The sequence below is a fragment of the Phaethon aethereus genome, assembly GCF_964289735.1.
Source record: "Phaethon aethereus genome assembly, chromosome: 1".
NCBI classification, from domain to species: Eukaryota; Metazoa; Chordata; class Aves; order Phaethontiformes; family Phaethontidae; genus Phaethon; species Phaethon aethereus.
In genome coordinates, this window is record NC_138575.1 from 84,658,979 (window position 1) to 84,682,183 (window position 23,205).

At 41.3% G+C, this 23,205-nt stretch overlaps 1 protein-coding gene across 1 annotated transcript; it reads left to right on the forward strand.

Moving 5' to 3' along the window:
* Positions 1-254: 254 nt before the first annotated feature.
* LOC309413418 (oxidized low-density lipoprotein receptor 1-like) lies at positions 255-5,915 on the forward strand (the record flags this gene model as incomplete). Its single annotated transcript, XM_082010538.1, has 6 exons — positions 255-345; positions 1,855-1,953; positions 2,282-2,431; positions 4,128-4,279; positions 5,220-5,338; positions 5,616-5,915. The coding sequence occupies 6 exons, from the start codon at positions 255-257 to the stop codon at positions 5,776-5,778; spliced, it is 774 nt and encodes a 257-aa protein (XP_081866664.1). The 3' UTR covers positions 5,779-5,915.
* Between the last annotated feature and the right edge of the window lie 17,290 nt (positions 5,916-23,205).

A 23,205-nucleotide genomic window follows, 5' to 3' on the forward strand; every position in this document is an offset into this window, starting at 1 on the left:
GCCCCCCATTGTATTTCTGCATACAAAGAAGATTTAAATACTATTCTGGGACTCTGCTGCATGTAAACAACCCCCAGTATCACTGTGTCATGAAATCCTTTAGTATGAGCCAAAAAACCCTTCTGACTTTTGCATGAATCACTCTGTTAGCTCCCCATGACACTGACCGTTCATTTGATCCCAGCCAAAACCTTATCCCTGTTTCTCCTGTGGCATCAACTACACTTTTTAATTCTCCTGTAACCTTGCCAGAAATGACAGGTGAAGAAGTGACATATGCAGACCTGAGATTCATGACACTGGAAAAATCCCAGGACCAGGAGCTCCAGACTGCCAGAGCAAAAGGTAGTGGTTGTGTTGGGGGGCTGTTCTCTCCAAGGCAAACTCTCACCTTGGAGAACATTTTTTATGCGGCACTCAGAGGAGGATGTCACCTACCAAAATGCATCTGGCTTCTGGGAGCCCTTTGGACTCAAATCTTCTAAGAAATTGTTGGGAGAAAAGAAAAAAGGCAGGAGATTAAAAAGAATGGAAGGGTGGAGAATGTGGAAAAACTATTGCAATTTGAGAGGAGAGATATAATAAAGATTGTGGGATGCAGTTAAGTAAAAATAAACATGTTCCAGTTAGACATTAAGTGTCAGCTCCTGGAAGTTAGTGAAGTAATCTGCCTAAGGAACCTTGCAAAAGTCTTTCAGCTTTACTTATTTAAATATGACTAAGTGAAGGAAGTAAATGTACTTAAAAATCATAAAAAATATGTTACATAGCTTCACAGAGGAAGGGAAGAATGTGACTGACCCCAAATCTATATTCTTTATGCTATGCATTAATGCTTTAGAATCACTCTGTATGAAAGGTAGTAACAAAGCAAAGAGTTGTTATGTTCCAGCCTGAGTAAAGATCTGGAGATGAATTTGATAAATTTGATAATAATCTAGTAGATTAAAGAGCTCTTTCTGAAGGAAATTGGCTAGTCAGTGATTATCTCATTCTCACTTTTTGAGGGGTCCTTGAGTTTTATACTTGGGAACTGAACTCCCAGTAATCTAGTAGGGTTCTTCTCAACTGTTCGGTTAAAGGGTTAGGGAACACAGGGAATAAAAGGCACAAATACCACAGGTTGTTATGCCAGTTATTTCTGTTGGTGACTCCAACATAGTATTAATATTCCCACTGGAATTTCATACTGGAGTCTACTAAAAGAACACAAAAGCTGTAAATTGGAAACGATCCTTTCCTCTGTGTTTTGGGACTGTGTAAATTCACAGGGATGTTTGTACTTGCCCACATTGCACGAATGGGTGTGTGCATTTCCAGTTGTGAGGCTGTTTCTGTGCAACTGCAGGTATGTGGGCTTGTTCACATCCGTACGCCCTAATTTCAGATTATTTTGCAGGGGCCTGGCGTTCATTGGTGTCTGTTTCTGAGGTTATTTTCTGAAAAGGTGAATTCATTCCCTATTTGGCAGGTTAGGTGCTCAAAAGTAAAAATATCCCAACACATATGAAAATTTCAGCCACGTTGTTAGCACAAATACTTCCTTGGTGTTCTTTCCCCCCATGTGAAATTCTGTGCTGTTCAGCTCTATTTGTCCAATTACTTTTCTCTTAAAAGTCCCTGGCTAAGCTAGTCTTCATGGCTTGCTTACTTCCCAGCCCCCAACTCCTAAGGAGGACTGGCCACGGCCAAACAACGGGACAGTTTTCATAATGTAATACCACACACTGGTCTGAAACTCAACAATTCACTGGGCAGACTACCGGTCATGTTGTCTTGTGCAATGTAGGAGCTGCAGATATGAAGATGAGCGATTCCTGTTCTTGCTGCTTTCCTTCTTTTTGTCTGTCCCAGATTCCCCCAGCCCATCTTCCTGTTGGCGACTGGCTACAGTGGCACTTGGCATCTTCTGCCTGAGTTCAGTGGCAGCTGCAGGAGTCTTGGCTGCCAGGTGTAAGTATGGTCACAGAAGGGGTGCTCAGAGTTCAGTATGAACAACTAAAAGTCTAGGAAGTTAGTTAAGAAAAAGGATTAGCCGAGGGGATTCATGTTGCAAAAAAATGTCCCTTGCTGGAAGAGTTTACCCACTCAAGAGGTCTCCCAGTCTTTGAAATTGAGACGTATTACGCCTTGCTCACAGGTGTGAACAAACGTATGTAGGTCAAGTACATTCAGTCACAGGGAGGTACGTGTGTCTTTGGTAAGTTTATTCAGGTTGCACTGAGCGGTTTAGTTTTAACATTAATGGAACAATTTCATTTTTGTTTCACTGTGATTCAAGTCATCCTGGTCTGCCACCTTGTGCATGAAAGGGATGAAAACTTCACCCTGCAAAAGGCAATTATGGAAAGACTCAACCAGCAGCTGGAGCTCCTCCAGGCTCAGAATTTGAACTTGACAGAGACTGTAAAGCAACTTGCCACCTCCAGAGGTACATAGTGGTGGGAAGATGGTGGTTCCATCGCATTATGGTAGCCACAGATTGATTTTTTTCTATCAAGCATATTGGAAAGAAAAATAAACCCCCCTCAATTATTTCATTTAAAAAACAACTTCAACTGAGTCAATCAAAAGGCTGCCATTCCATTTTGATAATTTTTTAAGTATCAGTCTTTTTGAAGTATGTCTATTGAATTTTTGTAATGGAGCTATTTTATAACCTAAACCAAACACTTTAATTCAGAAAATACCATGATGATGACGACACCTTTTTTTTTTTTAAAAAAAAGTGTTTCTAATACGTAAATTAATTGATGCTACCATTCCCTCTTTCACAGTTCCAGTGAATTATAGTAAAAAAATTTGTATGGAAAATTCCTACTGGCTTTAATTGTCTGGAATGCTTTGACTTGTCAACACAGCTTCATTCTGTTATGCAGTAGTGGATGCAGCAGTGGAAAAAATGCTGCTCTCTACCAAATGGGATTGTAATCATTGGTTTTCACAGTTGACAAACTATATGCTGAGGCATTTTTTTTCTTGTGTGAAATAGTGGTGTGAAACTTTAATGATAGGTGAGCTGAATGTGCTAGATTATCATAGAGCAAAGGGAAGAAAATCATAATAAATTAATGTCATGTGAGAGAGGGGCAAGTTTACTATCTTTGTAAATGTCTACATTTGAATTTAGCACAAACCAGAAGCTACTTCTAAAAGTCAAGTGCACTGTGCTGAGCTATCTATTGCCATCCAGCATCAAGTCCTGGCATTCCCAGCTGGCACTGGTTTGTTACAATATAGAATCATAGAATCATTAAGGTTGGAAAAGACCTTTAAGATCATCAAGTCCAACCGTCATATAAAATGGTCATGTGAACTATAGAGCAATTAATATGATTTGACCAATAGTTAGGATGCAGTTCCCAGAAATATCTAAAATATTTTCTGTCAGGTCTTTTTGCTGCTTGTGGTTGTTTCAGTTTACAGCTAGAAATGGAGTTCCCCAAATGGTGCAAAAATGAAAGAAAAATCCAACATTTTGGGTTCTTTCTGGCTTCAGTATTACCCAGGGTCCCAACAGGCAGCTAACAGAATAACGTGGCAGACAAGAGTCAAAGTGCAGCTGTCAGCAAGGTGATTTCTTTAACAGCAATGGGGTCATTATCTTTCACTTTGGCTGGCCATCACTATCTGACATCTGTGCACTGAATTCACAGCAAGTATGAAATGCTACCAGAAAAGTTGAAGTATAAATTGTGTTGTAAACCATATAGCGGGGAAGAGCTAGCCCTGATGTTAACAAGAAGTTGAAACGAAGTTCACAGGAATAGAGATGTGCCCATATGACTGAAAGTCCAGGTTTCCTTTCAGGTCCACCTAGATGCATGTCTCTGTGAACATGGCTCAACCTTCCAAAATTTCCTCTCTTTGTGTTTTACTAGCGCCTGCCAGGTTTGCTGGTCAGATTAAAAAAACACTCTATTATTTGTTTTTCTGATTTTCATGTACAAATGTTTTTTTGGATCTTCTGTTAACTGTGTTTATTAAGCCTCCAATGAAGACATGAAGGAGGAATTGTTGCTCCTCTGGGTGGCTGTGCACTGCTGTAGTGATCCTGCAGGGATCCACTGGACCACTAGAGACTGCCATCACTGACAAATCTGATCAGGTGCTGTTTTGTTTTCAAGGACGTAAATGTATTCCTTGTCCTGAGAACTGGCTACAGTATGGGGAGAACTGCTACCACTTTTCAAAGGAATGGAAAACTTGGCAAGAAAGCAAGGCTCAGTGCTCTTCTCTGGAGTCCAGACTTCTTAAGATAGAGAGTAAGGACGAGCTGGTAAAGAATATTTTTTTTTCTCTCTCTCTAAATTAGAGACTCTGCATTTTACTGTGGGCTGAACAACCACTCCGTCCTTCCACTGGTGCAGTATGCTATGGCATGCGTGTGCTGGACCAAGTGGCAAAAACTGTCCATGCCCCTTTGGATCCCCTCTACCCGGACTGTGGCTGTACCATCCCTGCCGCACCTCTGCTGACCTCAGGGGAGTTAACTGAGACACATCAGCTTGGGTCTGCATCTAGATCCTCATCCCACCTCAGGGCAAATATAACTGACCTACTACTGATTGGCAGCTCTTTTGTTGTCTTGCTGGAGCAAATTATTTAGCAATCATCAGAAGACTGGCCTTCAGCTTCTTGCTGTCCAAAACTAGAAATCTTGCTGTCCTGGCTTGCTCCCTGGCCTCTTCTCTCACATGAGCAGAAGAGGGTCCATATCTTTTCCTGACTCCTAAGTTGTAGATGTAGCAGCAGATAAAGCACAGACAGAAGAGCTCTTCCCCTGTGAAGGAATTTCTACCCAGACCCTTAATGGCAGTGGGATTATATCTTGAACACTGTGGTTTTATTGTCCGTATTTTGCATTTCCTGTGTACAATGATAGCAAATGATGCAAAGCCTTTTCCTGCCTGACTTATGCAACCAGAGTGTTGGAAGGAGGTCATTATCCAGTACCCTTTACCCAGCTAACATGTAGGCTTCGGTTATCTCAATTGTCATTTTAGCTGAGAGCTTCTCAGCAGGTTCATTTTCCTTATCTCCAAAAGAGCACTGACTGCCCGGAGTAGGAGGCACTGCCCAGATTCACTTGCGAAGCGAAGCCTGTTATGCACAGGCGTGAGCAGCACTTTCGTTTGCCTGTCTCCTTTTCCAAGCCATAGGCTGTTATGAGTGAAGCAGGGATGTGATTCACAGGCTTTGCATTTATTTCCGTACAGGACTTTGTAACGCGATCAGCGGAGTCTTACAGTTCTTACTCTTTCTGGATTGGGCTGTCTCGCAATGGAGCTGAGGGGCCCTGGCTGTGGGAGGATGGATCAGCTTTTTCCCCTGATCTGTAAGTCACTGCACAGGTAGGAGCAGACCACATCCATGCACGTTTGTTATAAGCCAGAAGCAGCAGCCTTTAACCGCCGCTTAGTAATTGCCTGTCCTGCTGCCTGTTTGCCAGAAGACAGTTCACCCATCACTCACTTGCTTATCAACCTAGGCAAGACCCCATCAGAGACCTCGTATGCTACTGTGCGTCAAATGGGTAGCGGTGGTTGGGAATTATTGTATCAGCCTGTGACTTTTTCCATGGGATGATGACTATCTCTGCTATTTTTTCACAGGTTTCAGATCCAGCGAGCCAGCTCAAGCCCTTTCCTAGATTGTGTGTGGCTTCAAGGTGCAAACATAGACACTGCACAGTGTGGCGAGTACAAATTTTACATTTGTGAGAAGGCGGTGGATCCTGCCGTGGCCAAGCAAGGGATCTATTTGGACGGGCACTAGTGTGCAGAGCTCTGCAGAGAGCCCTGTCCTGGCATACGCCATTGTGGGGGTGAGTTCTGCCCCAGGATTTGTGATAGAGAAAATGAGTCTGAGCTCAGGTCAATATAACATCAGGGATAATCTAAGCTTAATTTGCCCTCTGGTGATACACATCAGCCAGACTCCTTCTTGGGCTTTTTTAAAAACAACGTAATTCCTTCTTTCTTCTTTCAGCCCTTGTATTCTTGTGCAACCACTTCTATCCACTTCTCATACATTCCTTGATAAATGAAACATGATTAACCATATGATTCCAGAACTCTATTTTAAAGATTCATACCGATCTCACAGAAACAGGAATCAATGACCGTTTGTAAGAGCAACACATCATGTTTTCAAAATCTATCCATTGGGTATTCATAGATGTGGGCTCCCAGTTTACTATAAATTTCCAAATATTTGATTTAATTTCACTCCCCACCTGCTGATAACTAGACAGTGCAACAGAATCAGAGCCTGCATTAAAAGACAAATAAAAATATTTCTAGTTTTCCTGGTTAGAGGGAAAAGCTTTCAAATGGGATTGCATGCCCTATGGGCTCAAAAAACAGAAGACAAATACACAACACATCTTAATTGAGCAAAGTCAGCAATATTTAACGCCCAGGAATACTCAGGAATGCCAGTCCAGCTGCTAGTGGATTGCAGCAGGCATTGGGCATTAAGGGGGAAAGTGCATTCTTCTAAGACATCTGTCTTGATAATTATTCATGCCACATCTGATCCAGTTCTTTGATTTCTCAAATCCATTTTCCATTCTATCGCAGAATTTCAGAACTGGAATAAAATTGCTGCTACTGACCTTTTTGGTAGTGTGTCTTTTTAGGAAGTCACTGTGCACAGTAGGCTCAACAACCATCAAATATAGGGCCTTTAATGATGCAAAGCCTCCTGCCTCTTTGCTGCTGTTTAGGAGGCTGTTCATAGATAAGACTGTATCAGAGAGAGCATCTCTCTTCTATGGCACTAGCAAAGAATAGAGGACTTTAAAATCGGTGAGGAGCAGTCAAGTTTATGGTTGGGACTTTGGTTCCTGTGTGTATTTTGTACTAATTTGAGCTATTCAGTGAAAATTGAACTGTAAGTCAGGGAAGGTGAAGGTATTTAGGCAAGCCTCTAATTATATTTATTACAGACGTAAAGCTATGCATCAGAAGTGTGTGGTAGCAACAGCCAACAAGTGTGCTGCACCCCTCACTGAATGAGTGTTTAGCAATATGGCGATTATCTTAATTATGGATATGAAGACGTAATTTAGAAGAGCAGGGACAACAGAGAGTGCCTTGCTACACAGCTATCTCATAGTCTGAAAATGCTGCATTTTCTAAGTCTAAGCACGGGGCCTCAACAGCTGTGGAGATACTAGCTGGGATCCCAGCGCTGACTGGTCTACAGGGGATGCAGGTACAACGTGAATGATGGGAGGAGTGACCCACACAGGGCTGTTGTTCTAATGCATGCAGGGCATGGTGGGAGACCCCATCTTATAACCCTCGATAATGCAAGAGGGTGTTAAAGATCATATCACAAGGAAGCAGGAGAGCCCTCACTGAGGGGACTGGGGCTGGTATGAGGGGCAGGAGCCAGTGAAGGGCTGATGTAGTAAGAGAAACTGATGTAAGGGAACTGGTGTGATGGGCTTGAGGTCTGCGGACCAGTGAGGTGAGCAGCGGTTGGTTGTAGGGGCTATGGTATCATGGTTTTATTGTATATTTATGGTTGTATGATTGTATTACGGACTATTGCTGGGAGCAAAATGGTGCATAAAATGAAGGAAGGTAATGTTGAATGAAAGTCTACCATTCTGTACTGTGCTTGGGAGGAGAATCTATTAGCCTGTCTTCTCTCCCTGTCCGAGGCACGAAGCACTGGTCCCTGTGTCTGGCTGTTGAATAGTCACAGTCTCAGGAACTTATAAAACAAGGGATAAACTCTTGGTCCTCATTCCTGTCCGGACTTTTTAATTTTATACCACATCTTCATGCCTCAGAGACTCGTAATTAGAACCGCTACATGATGAACCAAGTTGCACGAGGCATCCAGTAACTGCCCTGAGGTGTGCAGTGTACAACCTGTTACTGTGTGTGAGTAATACCTAACCCTGAGTTTCCTTGATATGTAGCGTAAATCAGTTCTTGAATTTTTGCTTAAACCAGGAGAGAAAAATCTACCCTTATACGCAAGATGATCACTAAGTCACAGTACAATAATTATTTTGTACAGATGCCAAATCTTTCGTTATCTAAGGTTATAATGTTCAGAACTTTAAATAAATTCAGAACTAAGCAATTTCATGCACATTTCTTCTGCACTTTTCCCTTTCCCATAGCCACCTGCACCCATCGGACCACCTTCTAAATCACTCTGTGCATTCTTCATGCAATTCTTCTTAACTCCCTTTGAAATGTCCTCTTCAGAAATATTTCTCAGACTGCCCAGGGTCCATTAAACTAGTTGGCTCACAGGAGTCTGTTTTGTGCTGCTGAGTGAAGGGAATATTCTCAGTAAGCAATGAGTTAGATCAGTCTTTCCACTGTTAAAATAGTCTTTCCACTTAGATCTGCAAGTCATGCTAACCACTGCATTTTGCACAGCTACCTGTGAAGTCTGGTCCTTCAAAATTACTGGAACTTCAATTTAATTTGGCTTAAGCGTGATTTCAACTCTGCTTTCATTCAGCTGCAGCAAGAACTTAAAACTGACAAAGTTCAAAAGTCAGCATGCAATCATACCTTTAATTTAATGAACTGAATCATTTCAAGTCATACAATGCACAAGTCATACATAGGCAAATCTTTAGGTTTTGTTTCACACTGAAAAAAACAAAGGGTGAAAAATGGTTTTTGATAGCCACCACTAAAATAGTAATTACTTGCTGTCTGTTGTTGCCTTAAGGTTTTGTTAGCACAACCAGGGCCTCTAATTGTTCTGTATTCTTGATGTTATGTTGTTCATAGTGATAAAAAAACCTCTTAAGTCTATAATTAGCCTTTTCTGTTCAATACAACGTCTGCTCAAATCAGGATATAAGCATTGTACCCATGCCACGTTATTACAAAATGAATCTTCAGATCACAAGCCACCGTGAGTTCTTTTTGGCAAATAATTTCCTTACTGTCCCCAACATGAACATTTGTCTCAATAGATCTACCAACTCATGAGCGTTTTTCTTCATAGTACCTATGTGTTCTAAAGACAAATTGTTCTGTCAGTTTTCTTACATTGCTTTCAGTTGCTTCATGTTGACATACAGCTGCACAAGTATCTAATTTCTTGGCAAAGCTCAGAGATGCTACCTTAAATGGGGTGTCACAGCTTTACTTTTTAATGAGTTTTCTTCTCTGTGTTGTCATGCTCTTTACCCTTGGTGGCAGACAGTCAGTAAGCCACCTGCGTCATAAAAACTTAAACAAATCCAAGTGGGGAAAAATGTTCTTGCAGCAAGATCCCAGTACTCATAATTAGCAGAGAAAATAGAAGTGTCTCTGGTTTCATGTAGAGACAGAAGCTGCTGTCTTTAAACAACAGCCTTGCAAAATACACTGTTGTTTTTCAAGTTGCACAGTCAGATGATATATGGAAAATGCTGCTAAATCACCTCTGCTAAGGACTGCTGAGAGAACAAGGAAGCAAGGAGAGAAGCACAGTAATTTGTTGAATATATCACAGTAAACATAGCTATGTATTGGTTAAGTGAAATGTTTAGTTTTTCTCAGATTTTCAGTTCTGTTTAAAATGAGTGTTCATATCCTAGACCTAAAATCAAAGTCAGAGCCATGAGAGATGGTCAAGAGAGTTTTTTTCTGTGCATTTGGAATTCTGCACACAGAGTCATGATTTTGGGAATATCCATTTGAACATATACATTCGATCTTGTTTAGTCTAATCTTTTGCCCTCTCTCTAATCTTTGATTCTCTTTCCACCACCATCTCATTCCTAACCCTCTTGGATAAAAGAACTACTTTTAATGCTAAAAAAAGAAGTAAAAAAGGAAACATTACTCATCCTTCAGCTCTCTGGTTAGAGTCATGTGGGGATTTCTCCTATTGCAAAATTGAAATTCCCATCCTATAAATTTAGCAAAAAGAAGCTTGTGATTTTACATTTGAAAACCAAAATGCAGAGCTTGTCTAAATGCTTCCAGAGAAGTCTATTTCTATTTCCATTTCAGAAATTCAGAGTCAGTAGTTTGCAATCACACATATGTCTGCTATCCTCCCTGCTCCCCACCATTCTGGAGGCCTACCAGGAAACTGAGCAGGAAGAATGCTCATGCCTTCTGTAGAAGGGTTGTCCTTTTGTTCTGATTTGAAACAAAAATATTCAGAGTTGTGAAATATTCTTTGGCAGACAAAGACCACATAAATATGATGAAGCCATCAGCAGCAAAGCCAGTATTTTCTCCCTCTTCAGTGTTTCCTATATTTTATTCCTTTCTCATTCTTTAGCTTCATTGGGCTTTTTTCAGAAGAACATAGCTAATAACAGTGGGCATTTGAAACAAACAAACAGACTCAAGTGACATATGGAGTTGGAGCACTCAGTTGGAAAACACTTAAATGCACAGGTGGCCTTTGTGGGTAAAACATTTCCTGGAGATGGACAGTCAAATAACAATGCTGAAGTCATATTTGCTGCTATTTATAATGTCAAACTAAGTTGAAAGCTTGTCATAGCAGAAATTATGGTGGAGATATTTAACAAGAACTGTGTAGCTGGAAAGCAGTATTTTGTAGCAGCAAGTGAATAAATAATTAACATCGACTTGCCCATGTAATAATGGCAAAAGTCTTATGCACTTAAAAAATCTGCATTTTGAAGCATAGTGTTACAACCCAAGGAAAGGGAGCAGTTCCTTCTGCTGTATAGGTAAGACTGTATTATGAATATCACACATTTATAGACAAAGATATGTCATTGTTAAATGTGGTGCTTCCAGTCGCATCCCTATGCAAAATGCATATAGGAATAAGCATCAAATTTCTAGTGGACATAATGTATTAAGTGTCACAAAAGTACATCAACATACCTTTTCAAATTTGCCCACTCAACTCAATTTTCCAACATAAAGTGAAGATCTCGGAGTCACTTTCAAACTTGGAACAATAACAAACTGATTTTTGTAATCAGTGTTCCTACTAAAAAATGGCAAGCACTATTAAACTGAGCACCTCATTTGAACATGGCCAGGTTGGTATCACACAGAGATTTTATGAGACTATGTTCAGTAGTGTCTGTAAAATTTGAGCTCTTGAAAAAACACAGAATCACAGAATGGGTGAGGTTGGAAGGGACCTCGGATCAGAGGGCTGGAACAACTCTCCTATGAAGAAAGGCTGAGAGAGCTGGAACAACTCTCCTATGAAGAAAGGCTGAGAGAGCTGGGATTGTTCAATCCACCTCACTGTCTTCTCATCCAGCCTGTACATCTATGTAGAGATCCTTCTCTATGAGGAGACAGTGTTGAAAGCCTTTCTGAAATAGGTGTAGACAATATCCACTGCTCTCCCCCCGTCTACCAAGCCAATCATCTGGTCAAGCATGACTTCCCTTTGGTGAATCCATGCTGGCTACTCCCAATCACCTTCTTGTCCTTCATGTGCCTGGAAATGGTTTCCAGAATTAGTTGCTCCATCAACTTCCCAGGGATTGAGGTGAGGCTGATCGACCTGTAGTTCCCTGTTTGCATAAGTATTCCCTGATTTGATCTTATTGCACCATGGATACATCTCCCCTACTCCAGACTTTTCTGTGGCCTCTGGGACCTGGGATTCCTGAAGGCAGGTCTTGCTGGTAAAGACTGAGTCAAAGAAGGCATTCAGTACCTCAGCTTTTTCCATGTCCTATGTCACCAGGTCCCTGGTCTCATTCAGCAGTAAGCCCACATTTTGCCTAGTCTTCCTTTTGTTACCCATGTACTTGTAGAAGCCCTCCTTTGTTGCCTTTGACACCCCTCACCAGATTCAATTCCTTTTCGGCTTTGACTTTCCTAACCTCACTCTGCATGATCAGACAGTGTCTCTGTGTTCCTTCCAGGTTACCTGTCCCTGCTTCCACCCTCTGTATGCTTCCTATTTGTGTTTGAGTTTTGCCAAGATCAGCTTGTTCATCCATGTAGGCCTCCTGGCATTCTTGCCTGGCTTCTTACTCATTGGGATGGACTGGTCTGGAGCTTGGAGGAGGTAATCCTTGAATATTAACCAGCTTTCTTTGATCCCTCTTCCCTCCAGGGCCTTATCCCATGGGACTCTTCTGAGCAGATCTTTGAAAACGCCAAAGTCATCTCTCCCAAAGCCCAGGGCTGTGAGCTTGCTTTTTACCTGCCTCCCTTCCCTCAGGATCCTGAACAAGATACACCAGATACAGTTACTTAGATTTAGAAAATCATCCATTCCAAAATACGATTATATAACAATATAATACATGATACAATACAATACCAAAAATATGTACGGTTTCCCATACATTGGAAAATTCCGTTCCCCATTCAGCAATTAATAGTTTTCTGAATACCGTCACAGCATTCCAGCTATCAGTGCAGCCATTCATGCCACATATCCATCCTTTCATATTATGAGATGCATTAGGATGGACATATTCTATGTTGGCTGAAGACTAATGGCTCTCAGATGGCATTCTTGGAAAAATACAATCATTATTCCATTCTCCCTGCATAACTGCAATGGTGATTATGATAATAGCATACTGTTTATTAAAACTTATTTAACACTGACTTCTGGGCATTCTTGGAAGATCATATTATCGCATGTAAAGGAAGAACATTATTATCTGGAAGTAAAATTTGAACATATCCAAAATTCATATACTATATCCAGTCAAGAAGAGAACAAGGATGCCGAGTGATGCTTCACTGCTAAGCAGTGCACAAGGGAGCCACATGTCTTTGAGGAGTAAAGGAGAGGAGGGCTTGCCTTGGAGTTTTAGAGGAATATAGAATAACTGAAAGTGAGTGTGCTGAAGAGAGGGCTGGAAATAGTTAAGCGTTATTGGAGGTTAGCATATCTTTACAAATAGAAGTGAAAGAAGACTCATCATCTGAGCAAGGTCAAAAGGACTAACAAGAGAGCCTTGGTAGAAATGGATATACATGACATTCTAATCAGAGCTACGAGAAGTGGTCCCACAGGCCCTTACACTTCTGGTTTCTTTGGCTGTAAGTAATGCTTAAGATTGTCAGCATCACTAAGGTGGAGGTTTCTGAACTAGAACAATGAGACTAATATCTTGTCTCTGATTTGAAGGTATTTGTTAATGCTGGTTCTTTTTATCTGCAAAGGCTTTCTGTCTCTTTTCCATTTTTGCGTTTGTGTGAACACACTAGAAAGAAAGGATGGACTCGGCTCTGAGTTTGTAGTAAACATTATTTTATAGCCCTTCTTTGAACAATCTGAATATAAAAACCGTCTTCATACTCTTCCAGTTCTTTTTCTGATGATAACCTTTTTAGATCAGCTGGACTGCTGCCTTCTCACAGATCCAGGGATATTTCTCGTAACAATTCTCACTGTAAACTCTTGACTTACGATAAAACAGGTATGCACAGTTTTGCTTAGAGGACAAATCAATCCTAGGAAAAAAAGCACACCACCATCTTGTTAAAAACTGTCATGTACAAACTTAACAAAAAACCGTAAAGACCTTTCAGACAATCATACATTATTTCAGAAGTTTCTTAGTCATTTTAAGATTTATAAAGTTTTATATAAAATATTGAAGAACATGACAGCTCATATAATTCAAATCTGAATGACCATTCTCCCATCTGCCTTCAGTTCAAACATGTAAAAAAGAAAGCTTATATATGGAGCATTATCAAGGCAGAAAATAACACTAGTTCCTCACCACCTCCAACCATTGCTTTATGTAGTGATAATTTGGGTCTGGAAACTGAAAGGATCTGTCTGCCCAAACAGATCATTCTGCCTGATGTCTACTAGCGATGGGAAGTGTAAGAGTTTGCAAGACAAAATGAGCACGTGCTTCCAAGGAGGCTCTGGAGAATCTTCACTTGAAGAAGGTTCTCCAGATCCTGAAAAGGACACTCATATTACTGCATACAGTGACCACTTCACACAGAACAGAATGGGAATTTGATTTTTTTCCCCACGGTTAGTAAAGGAGAAATACACCAAGTAAGCAGATCACATTTTACAATAAAAAGCAAACAGGTTGTCTCCACATAATTTTGACTAATTTTGTGAAATAAAGTTTTCAAAATGTTTATGGAAGAGAGAAGTGAATTTGGGATAATTGTGGCTGAGTAGAAGAGGCAGGTGCAGGAAGGCTTTGCAGGAGGTAGGTTGAAGGAAGTGTGGGTTTCTTGGTATAGAGTTGTGGTATGTTTCATAAAGTAAATGGGTTTAAATAGTAAGAGCAGTCACTGATTGCTCTGGTTTATTGATTCCTTCTCCTGCTCACACTTCTCACTTTTCTGAGACTATTTATTTCAAGAACTCCACACCTAAAAGAGTATTTTAACTCCAAATACCTCTGTGGCTATATTCTGCCTTGAAGCTTTGCCATTGTCCTGATTTCATCTGGGATACAGTTAACTTTCGTCCTAGTAGCTGGTATAGTGCTGTGTTTTGGATTTAGTATGAGAATAATGTTGATAACACACTGTTTTGGTTGTTGCTAAGTAGTGCTTATATGAAATCAAGGACTTTTCAGCTTCCCATGCCCTGCCAGTGAGGAGGTGCACAAGAAGCTGGGAGGGAGCACGGCCAGGACAGCTGACCCGGGCTGGCCAAAAGGATGTTCCCTACCATATAACATCATGCTCTGTATATAAACTGGGGTGAGTTGGCTGAGGAGGGGTGGTGACTGTGGCTTAGTAACTGGCTGGGCATCGGTCAATGGGTGGTGAGCAATTGTATTGTGCATCACTTGTTTTGTATATTGTGTTATTATTATTGTTGTTGTTATTATTACTCCCTTCCTTTTCTGTCCTATTAAACTGTCTTTATCTCAACCCATAAGTTTTACCTTTTTTTGCTCAATTTCTCTCCCCTATCCTCCTTGGGGAGGGGGGGTGGGGGGCAGGGGGCAGTGAGCAAGTGGCTGTGTGGTGCTTAGTTGCCAGCTGGGATTTTGGTTTCCTCCTAATTTAATGCAGAGAGAGGATATTGTACAAGAAGAGCTTAAAAACCACCAACTCTTTGAGTACAGAAAACTTACCACTCCATTCTCTTTGTAGAAAGTTTTGTATCATCTATCCAAGACCAGCCATCAACTCCATATGATAATCCAATCCAATAAGATCTTTTTTGTGATATTTGAGATATGCTAATCTATAAAAAAAGCAAAACTTTCATCACCAAGGAGCTTGTGGGTATTTTTTTTGCTGTACCTAAAGAGCTACTGCTGAGATAGGAGGTGATCAAGAAAGAACCAAAGGAGGTAATTTAACAATGACTCTCTGAACTCCTCATCAGGCCCTCATAACATTTTCCAAGAGAAAATTTGTCTATCTCTATTTGTCATGCAAACAGGAATATTTTGTGTCTGGAATCTCTACTAAATGTAAGACCAGGGTAACAATTCTCTTCAAAGCCCTAGCTCTCAGGGTATTCAAAGAGATTTCCTGAATGAAAGACTCTCTGCTTATAACTTTCAAGGGATCCATGACACTCATGCCCACTGTTAGGCTGAATAATATCCTGTGTTGCTAGCTACCTCATCATTACACATTTGTGGTTAAATGCTCTGCCGTCTGCATTGCCTCAGACCTTGAGAACAGTACGTCTATTACTCTGTAACATGAAGAGGTACTTGCTGACCGGTGAGGAGTTTTGAACAGTTGATACCAATGCAAAGAAATACCAGTATGATTGGAACCATACCAACTTGCTTTTCCTTTTCAGTATAAGAAGGGTGGCGTTCTGTGAGACGCAAAAGTCTTCACTTTCCTGCCATGTGGCCTCCTCTTCTGAAAAGTAGAAACAAGTGTCCCCTCCAACCCATTTCCAGTTTACAGGGCAGAGTGAACATGAGGGTCCTAGAACAGAAAGAAACCATCAGTCTCTTATAAACAGCCAAAGGGAGTGTAGAGGAGTCTAAAATGACAGACCTGGAAAGTCAAAGTTATGCAGAGCTGAAATGCATATGGCACTCTTTGGGGTCACATCTATACTATTTTATTTTTTTTTAAATATAAATTAATTATGTAATCTAATATAGCATATAATACCCTTGTTTAATCTAATATAAGGCCTAACACATAGACTTCAGGCTATGTGAACAGTAGTTCTACTTACTATCATTCTTACTGTCCATGTCACCCATCAGGCACAATTTCTCTTTTAGTCCTTGCAAGCTTTCATTATGTTCCGCAGGTGCCTTAGAACCTCTGAGACCTGGAGTTTATAAAGATATTATTCAGTGAGACAAAAAGGTTGTGACGATGCTACTGCATGATAATGTGCTTCATCATATGTTGCAAATTCAGGTTTTGCAACAGCGTGCTAACATGTAAGTCTGATGCTACAGTGTCACATACTGTGAGGAAATTAGCAGATGAGAAAATGATGACTAGAAAGATTTCCAAATTTTAAGTGCAGTTTAATCACAGTACCATTTCAGGCCACTTGTTAACCTAATAAAACAGTAAAATAATGCAAAAGAATATGTTTAGGAAGGACTATCTTGAACTAATTGTGTTGATCTTAAAGGAAGTTTTATAAGCCTTTGAAAAAAGATAAAATTCTAAACATATTTCAGGTTGAAACAACCATTTATTCTTAAGGGCTGGTAAAACTTCCCTGAAGAAAGTGGGGACGGATGTTTTATGTATCTTCCTCAACAGTATTTAGATACTGGCTTTTGGCAGCAATGGCTCAGAATGACTATGTCCAGGCACTGTGATAGAAAGTACAGGTACAGTCATGTCACACGTGATAAAAGCTAATAAAAATATAAGAGTCTTCAGTTCCCTTGCACGTTTCAGCTAAACTGGAATGACTGAGTGCAACAGACAGAAAAAATGAGATTTCCTCATGAATCTGAGTGCTAGAAGTATGTCCACTTTTAACATATTAGTATGAACAAATTTAAGACAACAGTCTACGAACATGAAACGTTTATCAAAGGAATGAGACAAGAACTGTTATTCCAGTAGAGAGACTTGAACAACAAGGAGAAGAGTAGAAGGGAAACAACAAACTGATTTATGAAAGTCAACATTAGACTTTTATAATTGAATTTTAATTAACAAATAAACGAGGAATAGATGGATGAGGATATAATCCATTTCTCCCAGTCTTTCCAAAATGTATCATCTTGACTTCTATATCTTTGCTCTGGGCACAGGTCCAGACTTAAAAAAATTGCTTGCCCCAAAGCTTTCCGTGCACCAAGCTGCAGAGTGTTCATCACAGGCAATTAGGAGGAGAGGGAAGGAGAGCATGTGTGGGGAGGATGAGCTATGACCGTCCTTCTTGCAGTCAGTCTGCCACCTTTCTTCAATGCAGCTATTCCCACGGTGTTAATATGAATAAAGGAACACAGTGTATTTCAGCACTTACCTAGGACTATCGTTCCTATGGTGAGGGCCAGGCACAGTGCAAACAAAGTGAAGATAGCTGGCCACCATACAGCAAAGGGAAGAGAGTGCCCTGGGAGAAACCAACCACTTATCTGAGAGCAGGCACATGGTTCAGCAGCACTCCCAACCCTCCACGCCCCCATGAAGAGCCATCTGGTGACTCCATAAAGAGTTCTTCTTCCCATCTGCATTATATTTTAAGGATGAACCAAAATGCGAGTTGAGAAGATGTGGTGCCTCTGTTAAAGGGGTCTGTTTGAAAGGAGTCACTGGACATGGTTTGAATGGAACAGGTAGAGGATTCCTTGCCTTTGACACATGATGAAACTACAAAACACTGTAGTGATCCTTTGACTTAGAAGTAGGTGATCCTCCCGCTCCCCTTTGGCAGTACTGTAGTACTCTGCTCCGCCAGAACAGACTAAGGAAGTGCTTGCATACCATCCTACCCTTCGCACAAATCCTTCCCGCTCTCAGGGCACACAGTGCTCAGGCTGCGTGCCAGCTCCAGGCTGAAGCCCAGCTCAGGAAAATTCTGGAGTCCAAAATGCAGTTTCCCTGGATTCAAAAGTTCCTGAGAGTTACCATCACCAAACGGTCATGGCAAGGCAGTATGATGGACCTTTCAGATGAGAAATATTTAACTTAAGATTGGAAGCCCTCTTGAAGTACATGGTTTAGCCCAACCCGAGCTATGGGACTTGACAAGGGAAATAACATGACATATGCACTCAGGCCTGGTGCTGCCTCATCCCTTCTGGCCTTAAATGCCATGCATCTTAAGCATTTTCTGAAAAATTGGGTTCCAGAGGGGAAAACATGAAAGGTTTTTTCCTATTAAAGTCATTTTTTCCTGTCTCTATAGCTGTTTCCTGTAATAATAAATAAACAATAAATAAAACTAATCACATTAAGGCTGATTCCTACATTACAGAGTTTGATCCTGAAGTCTTTTCCTACAGAAGTTTAGGGCAAGTAATGATACAGTTCCGCTCTATGCGTTTTCACATTTATGCATGCTGGTTTTTGTCAGACAAAACAATACATATAGTGCATAGAAATAAACATTAAACATGTAAGTACATATTTTTCTTATTTACTGAGCTGAACAAGAGATACTGTTCCTATTGCTATAACGCAGAAAGTTCAAAGAGCAAGTGTCAGTCGTACCTTGGTTGATGTTCAGGGACATGTAGTGTCTGGCTGGGTGCTGTGGCAGGTGATTTAAATTAGAGTATCCATCCTCTTCCTCTGTATTTGTATGCATTATCTGAGAACTCATTCGTGGTTCATTAATGATCCTCTTAAAAGACAGACTGAACGCTTTGTAAAGGAGAAGCAAAAAGAAGGGCAGAAGGAGGGAGGGGGTAGGAGGATGACTCACACTTCAAATGCCCTAAGGCAAGATATTCGTATTCAAGTATTATGTGCAACTCCTCCTTTTCCTCCCTCAGGGGAAGAACTCCTCTCTTCCCACCCATCACATCTCAGCTTGGGTCTGAGATGCATAGGGATGACATGAGTCTCAGTAAGTGGGTGGCCTGGTAGTTCCCCTCTTTTCCATTTAACCTTCCTATGACCTTCATCTTCTTTGAACTTTCCACATTTTAAAATAGAACAAACACCTTTGATTCATCTCAGAGGCAGACTAACTTCAGCTCTGTGCCTTTTTCATTATTCAGTTTTAAGGGCTAAAAATCTAGGTGTCTGTATTCAACTGAGAGAAAAGCTGACAGCTGCAAATAGCTAAATATTAAAAAATATTTAATCACACAGAGGAGGCAGAAGTGCTGTCCAGAGTCTAATGTCATCTTCTCAGAGGGAGAAGTGGGAAATCAGAGCATGGGTGTTCTGGTTTCATCTGGGATAGAGTTAATTTTCTTCCTAGTGGCTGGTATAGTGCTGTGTTTTAGATTTAGTATGAGCATAACGCTGATAACACACTGGTGTTTTAGTTGTTGATAAGTAGTGCTTATACGAACTCAAGGACTTGTCAGCTTCCTGAAAAACTTCTACTTCCTTCTACTTTCATGCCCTGCCAGTGAGGAGGTGCACAAGAAGCTGGGAGGGAGCACGGCCAGGACAGCTGATCCAGGCTGGCCAAAGTCATATTCCATACCATATAATGTTATGCTCAGTATATAAACTGGGGGGAGTGGGATGAGGGGTGGTGACTGTGGCTTGGGAACTGGCTGGGCATCGGTCAGTGGGTGGTGAGCAATTGTATTGTGCATCACTTGTTTTGTATATTATATTTTTATTATGTTTTTATTATTATTATTCTATTCCTTTTCTGTCCTATTAATCTGTCTTTATCTCAACCCATGAGTTTTACCTTTTTTTTTTTTTTTCAATTCTCCCCATCTCACTGAGGAGGTGAGTGAGTGGCTGCATGGTGCTCAGTTGCCAGCTGGGGTTAAACCACTACAGTGGGAAAAAAGGCACAGACAGGATTTAACAAATAAGAGAAGTGAGCCTTTGTGGCAAAGGCTGACTGCATACCAGATTGACCTAGCAAGAGTGTATTTAATAGGGTGAAGGAGGTGATGATTGTCTTCTCTCCATCACTTCTGAGTATGCAGCTGGAGTACTGTGTCCAGCTTTGGGCTCCCCAGTAAAAACAATACAGAAAACAAAAACCCCATAAACCACATAAATACTAAAACTGGTCAAGGGGAGAGCCACCAAGATGCTTAGGAGATGGAGCACTTGATTTACAGGGACAGACTCTGACAACTAGGTTTGTTCAGACTGGAGAAGAGAAAGCTAAGGAGAATTCATCTGCAGTCTCTCACTGCATGAAGGGTCTTTGGAGAAGGTGGAGTCAGACTCTCAGAGGTACACAGTGAAAGGACAAGAAGCAATAGTCATAAGTTACAAGTAGGGTGGTCAAATATTGGAAGAGGAGCCCAGAGAGGGTGTGTCATCTCCATCCATGGAGATTTTCTGAATTTGACTTGACAGGGACCAGACTGATCTGATCTAGCTTTGAAATTAGACCTGCTGAGCAGGAGTTTGGACCAGATGTTCTCAGAGGTCCATTCCAAACCAAATCTTCCTACGACTCTGTAATCTATGAGTATGAAGGGAAGACTGACTACAATTTTTAGGGGAGAATGCCCAAGGGAACAATAGTAGAACACCTGACATAGCATCATCTGTTTTCCTTTTTTGTAACTTGGAGAGAAAAATTCAGAAAGTGAGAAACAGACTGGATACTACTTTCTTTAGTAACTGGAATTCTCTGCACCACCCAAGTACAGTAGTAGCCCCTTTTTGTTTTTGCAAAGCCTGGCTCACGGGTCGCTGGGCCTTCTGCACAGTGCTGTGCACTGCTGCTTTTTTTCTCTGGAAGTTCCCAAACAGGAGGACATAGGATGTATTAAAGTCATGATGTTAAGAGAGAAGGTTCTGAAAGGTTGACACCTCACGTGCTGCCTCAGATGTTTCAGATGAGTAGAGGTTTATTTAATTTATCACAAAACAAATTAAAAAACTGACCAAGTGAAGGCAGGGACAGAGTGAAGGACCATGTTCCATGAACAAAATTATACCAGTTGAATCACAGAATCATGGAATGGTTTGGGTTGGAAGGGACCTAAAAGATCATTTAGTTCCAACCCCCCTGCCATAGGCAGGGACACCTTCCACTAGACCAGGTTGCTCAAAGCCCCTCCAGCCTGGCCTTGAACACTTTCAGGATGGGTCATCTACAATTTCTCTGGGCAACCTTTTCCACTGTCTCACCACCCTCATAGTGAAGAATTCCTTCCTTATATCGAATCTAAATTTGCCCTCTTTTAGTTTAAAACCATTACCCCTTGTCCTATCACTACATGCCCTTGTAAAAAGTCCCTCTCCAGCTTCCTTGTAGCCCCCTTTCAGGTACTGGAAGGCTGCTATAAGGTCTTCCTGGAGCCTCCTCTTCTCCAGGCTGAGCAGCCCCAACTCTCTCAGCCTGTCCTCATAGAAGAGGTGATCCAGCCCTTTGATCATCTTTGTGGTCCTCCTCTGGACTCGCTCCAACAGGTCCATGTCCTTCGTATGTTGGGCTCCCCAGAGCTGAGCACAGTACTCCAGGTGGGGTCTCACGAGAGCAGAGTAGAGGGGGAGAATCACCTCCCTTGTGTCTAACTGTGATTTCCTTTCCTACAGTTTCTGTTAGTTGCCTCTAGTAATGCTCTAATCAGCCCCGGCAGAGCGTAAGTATGAATATGGGGACAAGATAGAGGCCTCCGAGGGAGCACTGGCTGATAAAGAGATGGCTCCATGTCTGCTGTTGTAGCTGTGGTCCTAGGCACCTTCCTGTAGTCTTTTAGTCACCTTTCACTGATTTAAAAGCGTATCAGTGAAAGATGTTATAATTGCTAAATGTTTTAAGATTCTGACTTGAAATAGAAAGAACAGAGATGGAAGATCTGGGGACAGATAAGCATAAAATTCCTTAGTAAATTGGCTGACCTTCACAGGGAAGGAGAATTTTTCTTTGTTGCTTTCTACAGACAGTGTCTGTGAACACAGATAGGCACCATATTATTTAGCATCTTGCTGACAGTGTGTTTCAGCCTATGAGCACTGGCACCTACTGGTAAGCCTGAACACCCTCCAGGGCAACAGGTGTGCTCATAACGATGATGATGGAGGCCATTGGGAATGAGAGAGGATGCCCAACAGTGCAGGGCCTGGAGCAGAGAGTGTAGTGGAGGATGTGAAGAGGCATTATACAGCCAGGGTGTTTGGTTCAACTCTTTCATTTCTGAACCAGCCTTCCTGACACCCATGAACTCTGCTTTTTCCTACCCAGAAGCTGATATTTAGACTGCTCCCATTTCACTGTCTTGGTTATCTCATTGTAGATGGGCAAATGTGAAGCTCCTTCCACTTCAGAATGGCACTGCAGGGCTCATTCCCCCAGTGCACCCCTTCACTCACTTCACCCCTGTCTTCTTCACTGTCCATGTCCTGTTTGAAGGGATGTTGAAGCCATCGACTTCTCTTTATTTCCCAAACCTTTCAAGATTTATGATGTCACAGGCTGTACCAATGGCTTTACTCTCACTCTTAGTATACTATACTAGGTTTTATTTTTGATACAAAATGTGCTTCAAATGAGTTGCTTCTCTGAACTTGCTAGTGCCATGGAAAGACTGGACCTCCCTGAGTAGCTTGTGTCTTGGGCTCCATGCATGTGTAGTCAGGAGAAATTTGACAGCCTCTGAGATAGAAGGCAGACTGGATGAAATAATGGATTTGCTTGAATTTAAAATACTAGATACTATAAATTCTTCCCTCTGAAATACACCACTGTTAACAAGGGAAGAGCTCTTTCCAAGCTGTTGGGGCCAAGATTTGGGCTGAGACCAAATAGAGTTTACTACATGAAGATATGGAAATAGTTTATAAAGATCATCCAGCCATAGAAATGAAAGAAATATACTGGGCAAGTTATCACCATTGATCCGGTCTTCCTGCAGTGAATGCTCCCTAAAAAGTCCACTGGACAGTCAGTAGGAAACCCAGCTACCAAACAAAGGTGTATAGCAGATTGCTAGAAAAAAATAGTTTATGGGGAGAAAAAGGGGTAAAAAGTGGCAGCTTCAATGCCTGCTGTGAATTATTTTTTTCAAGTTGAATGGGTTGAAACAGATGAAACATTGTACCTTACTTGCATTGTATCTTACACTTCCTACTGCAATAGTAAGGAATTCTAGATAGTTCAACTGGCACTTGTGCCCATAAATTAGGACTTGGTTCTAGCGACTATAGTGAATTTATTCAGTTCACAAACATCTTTCAGCACATTAGGAAAAGGGGTTCATTTTTT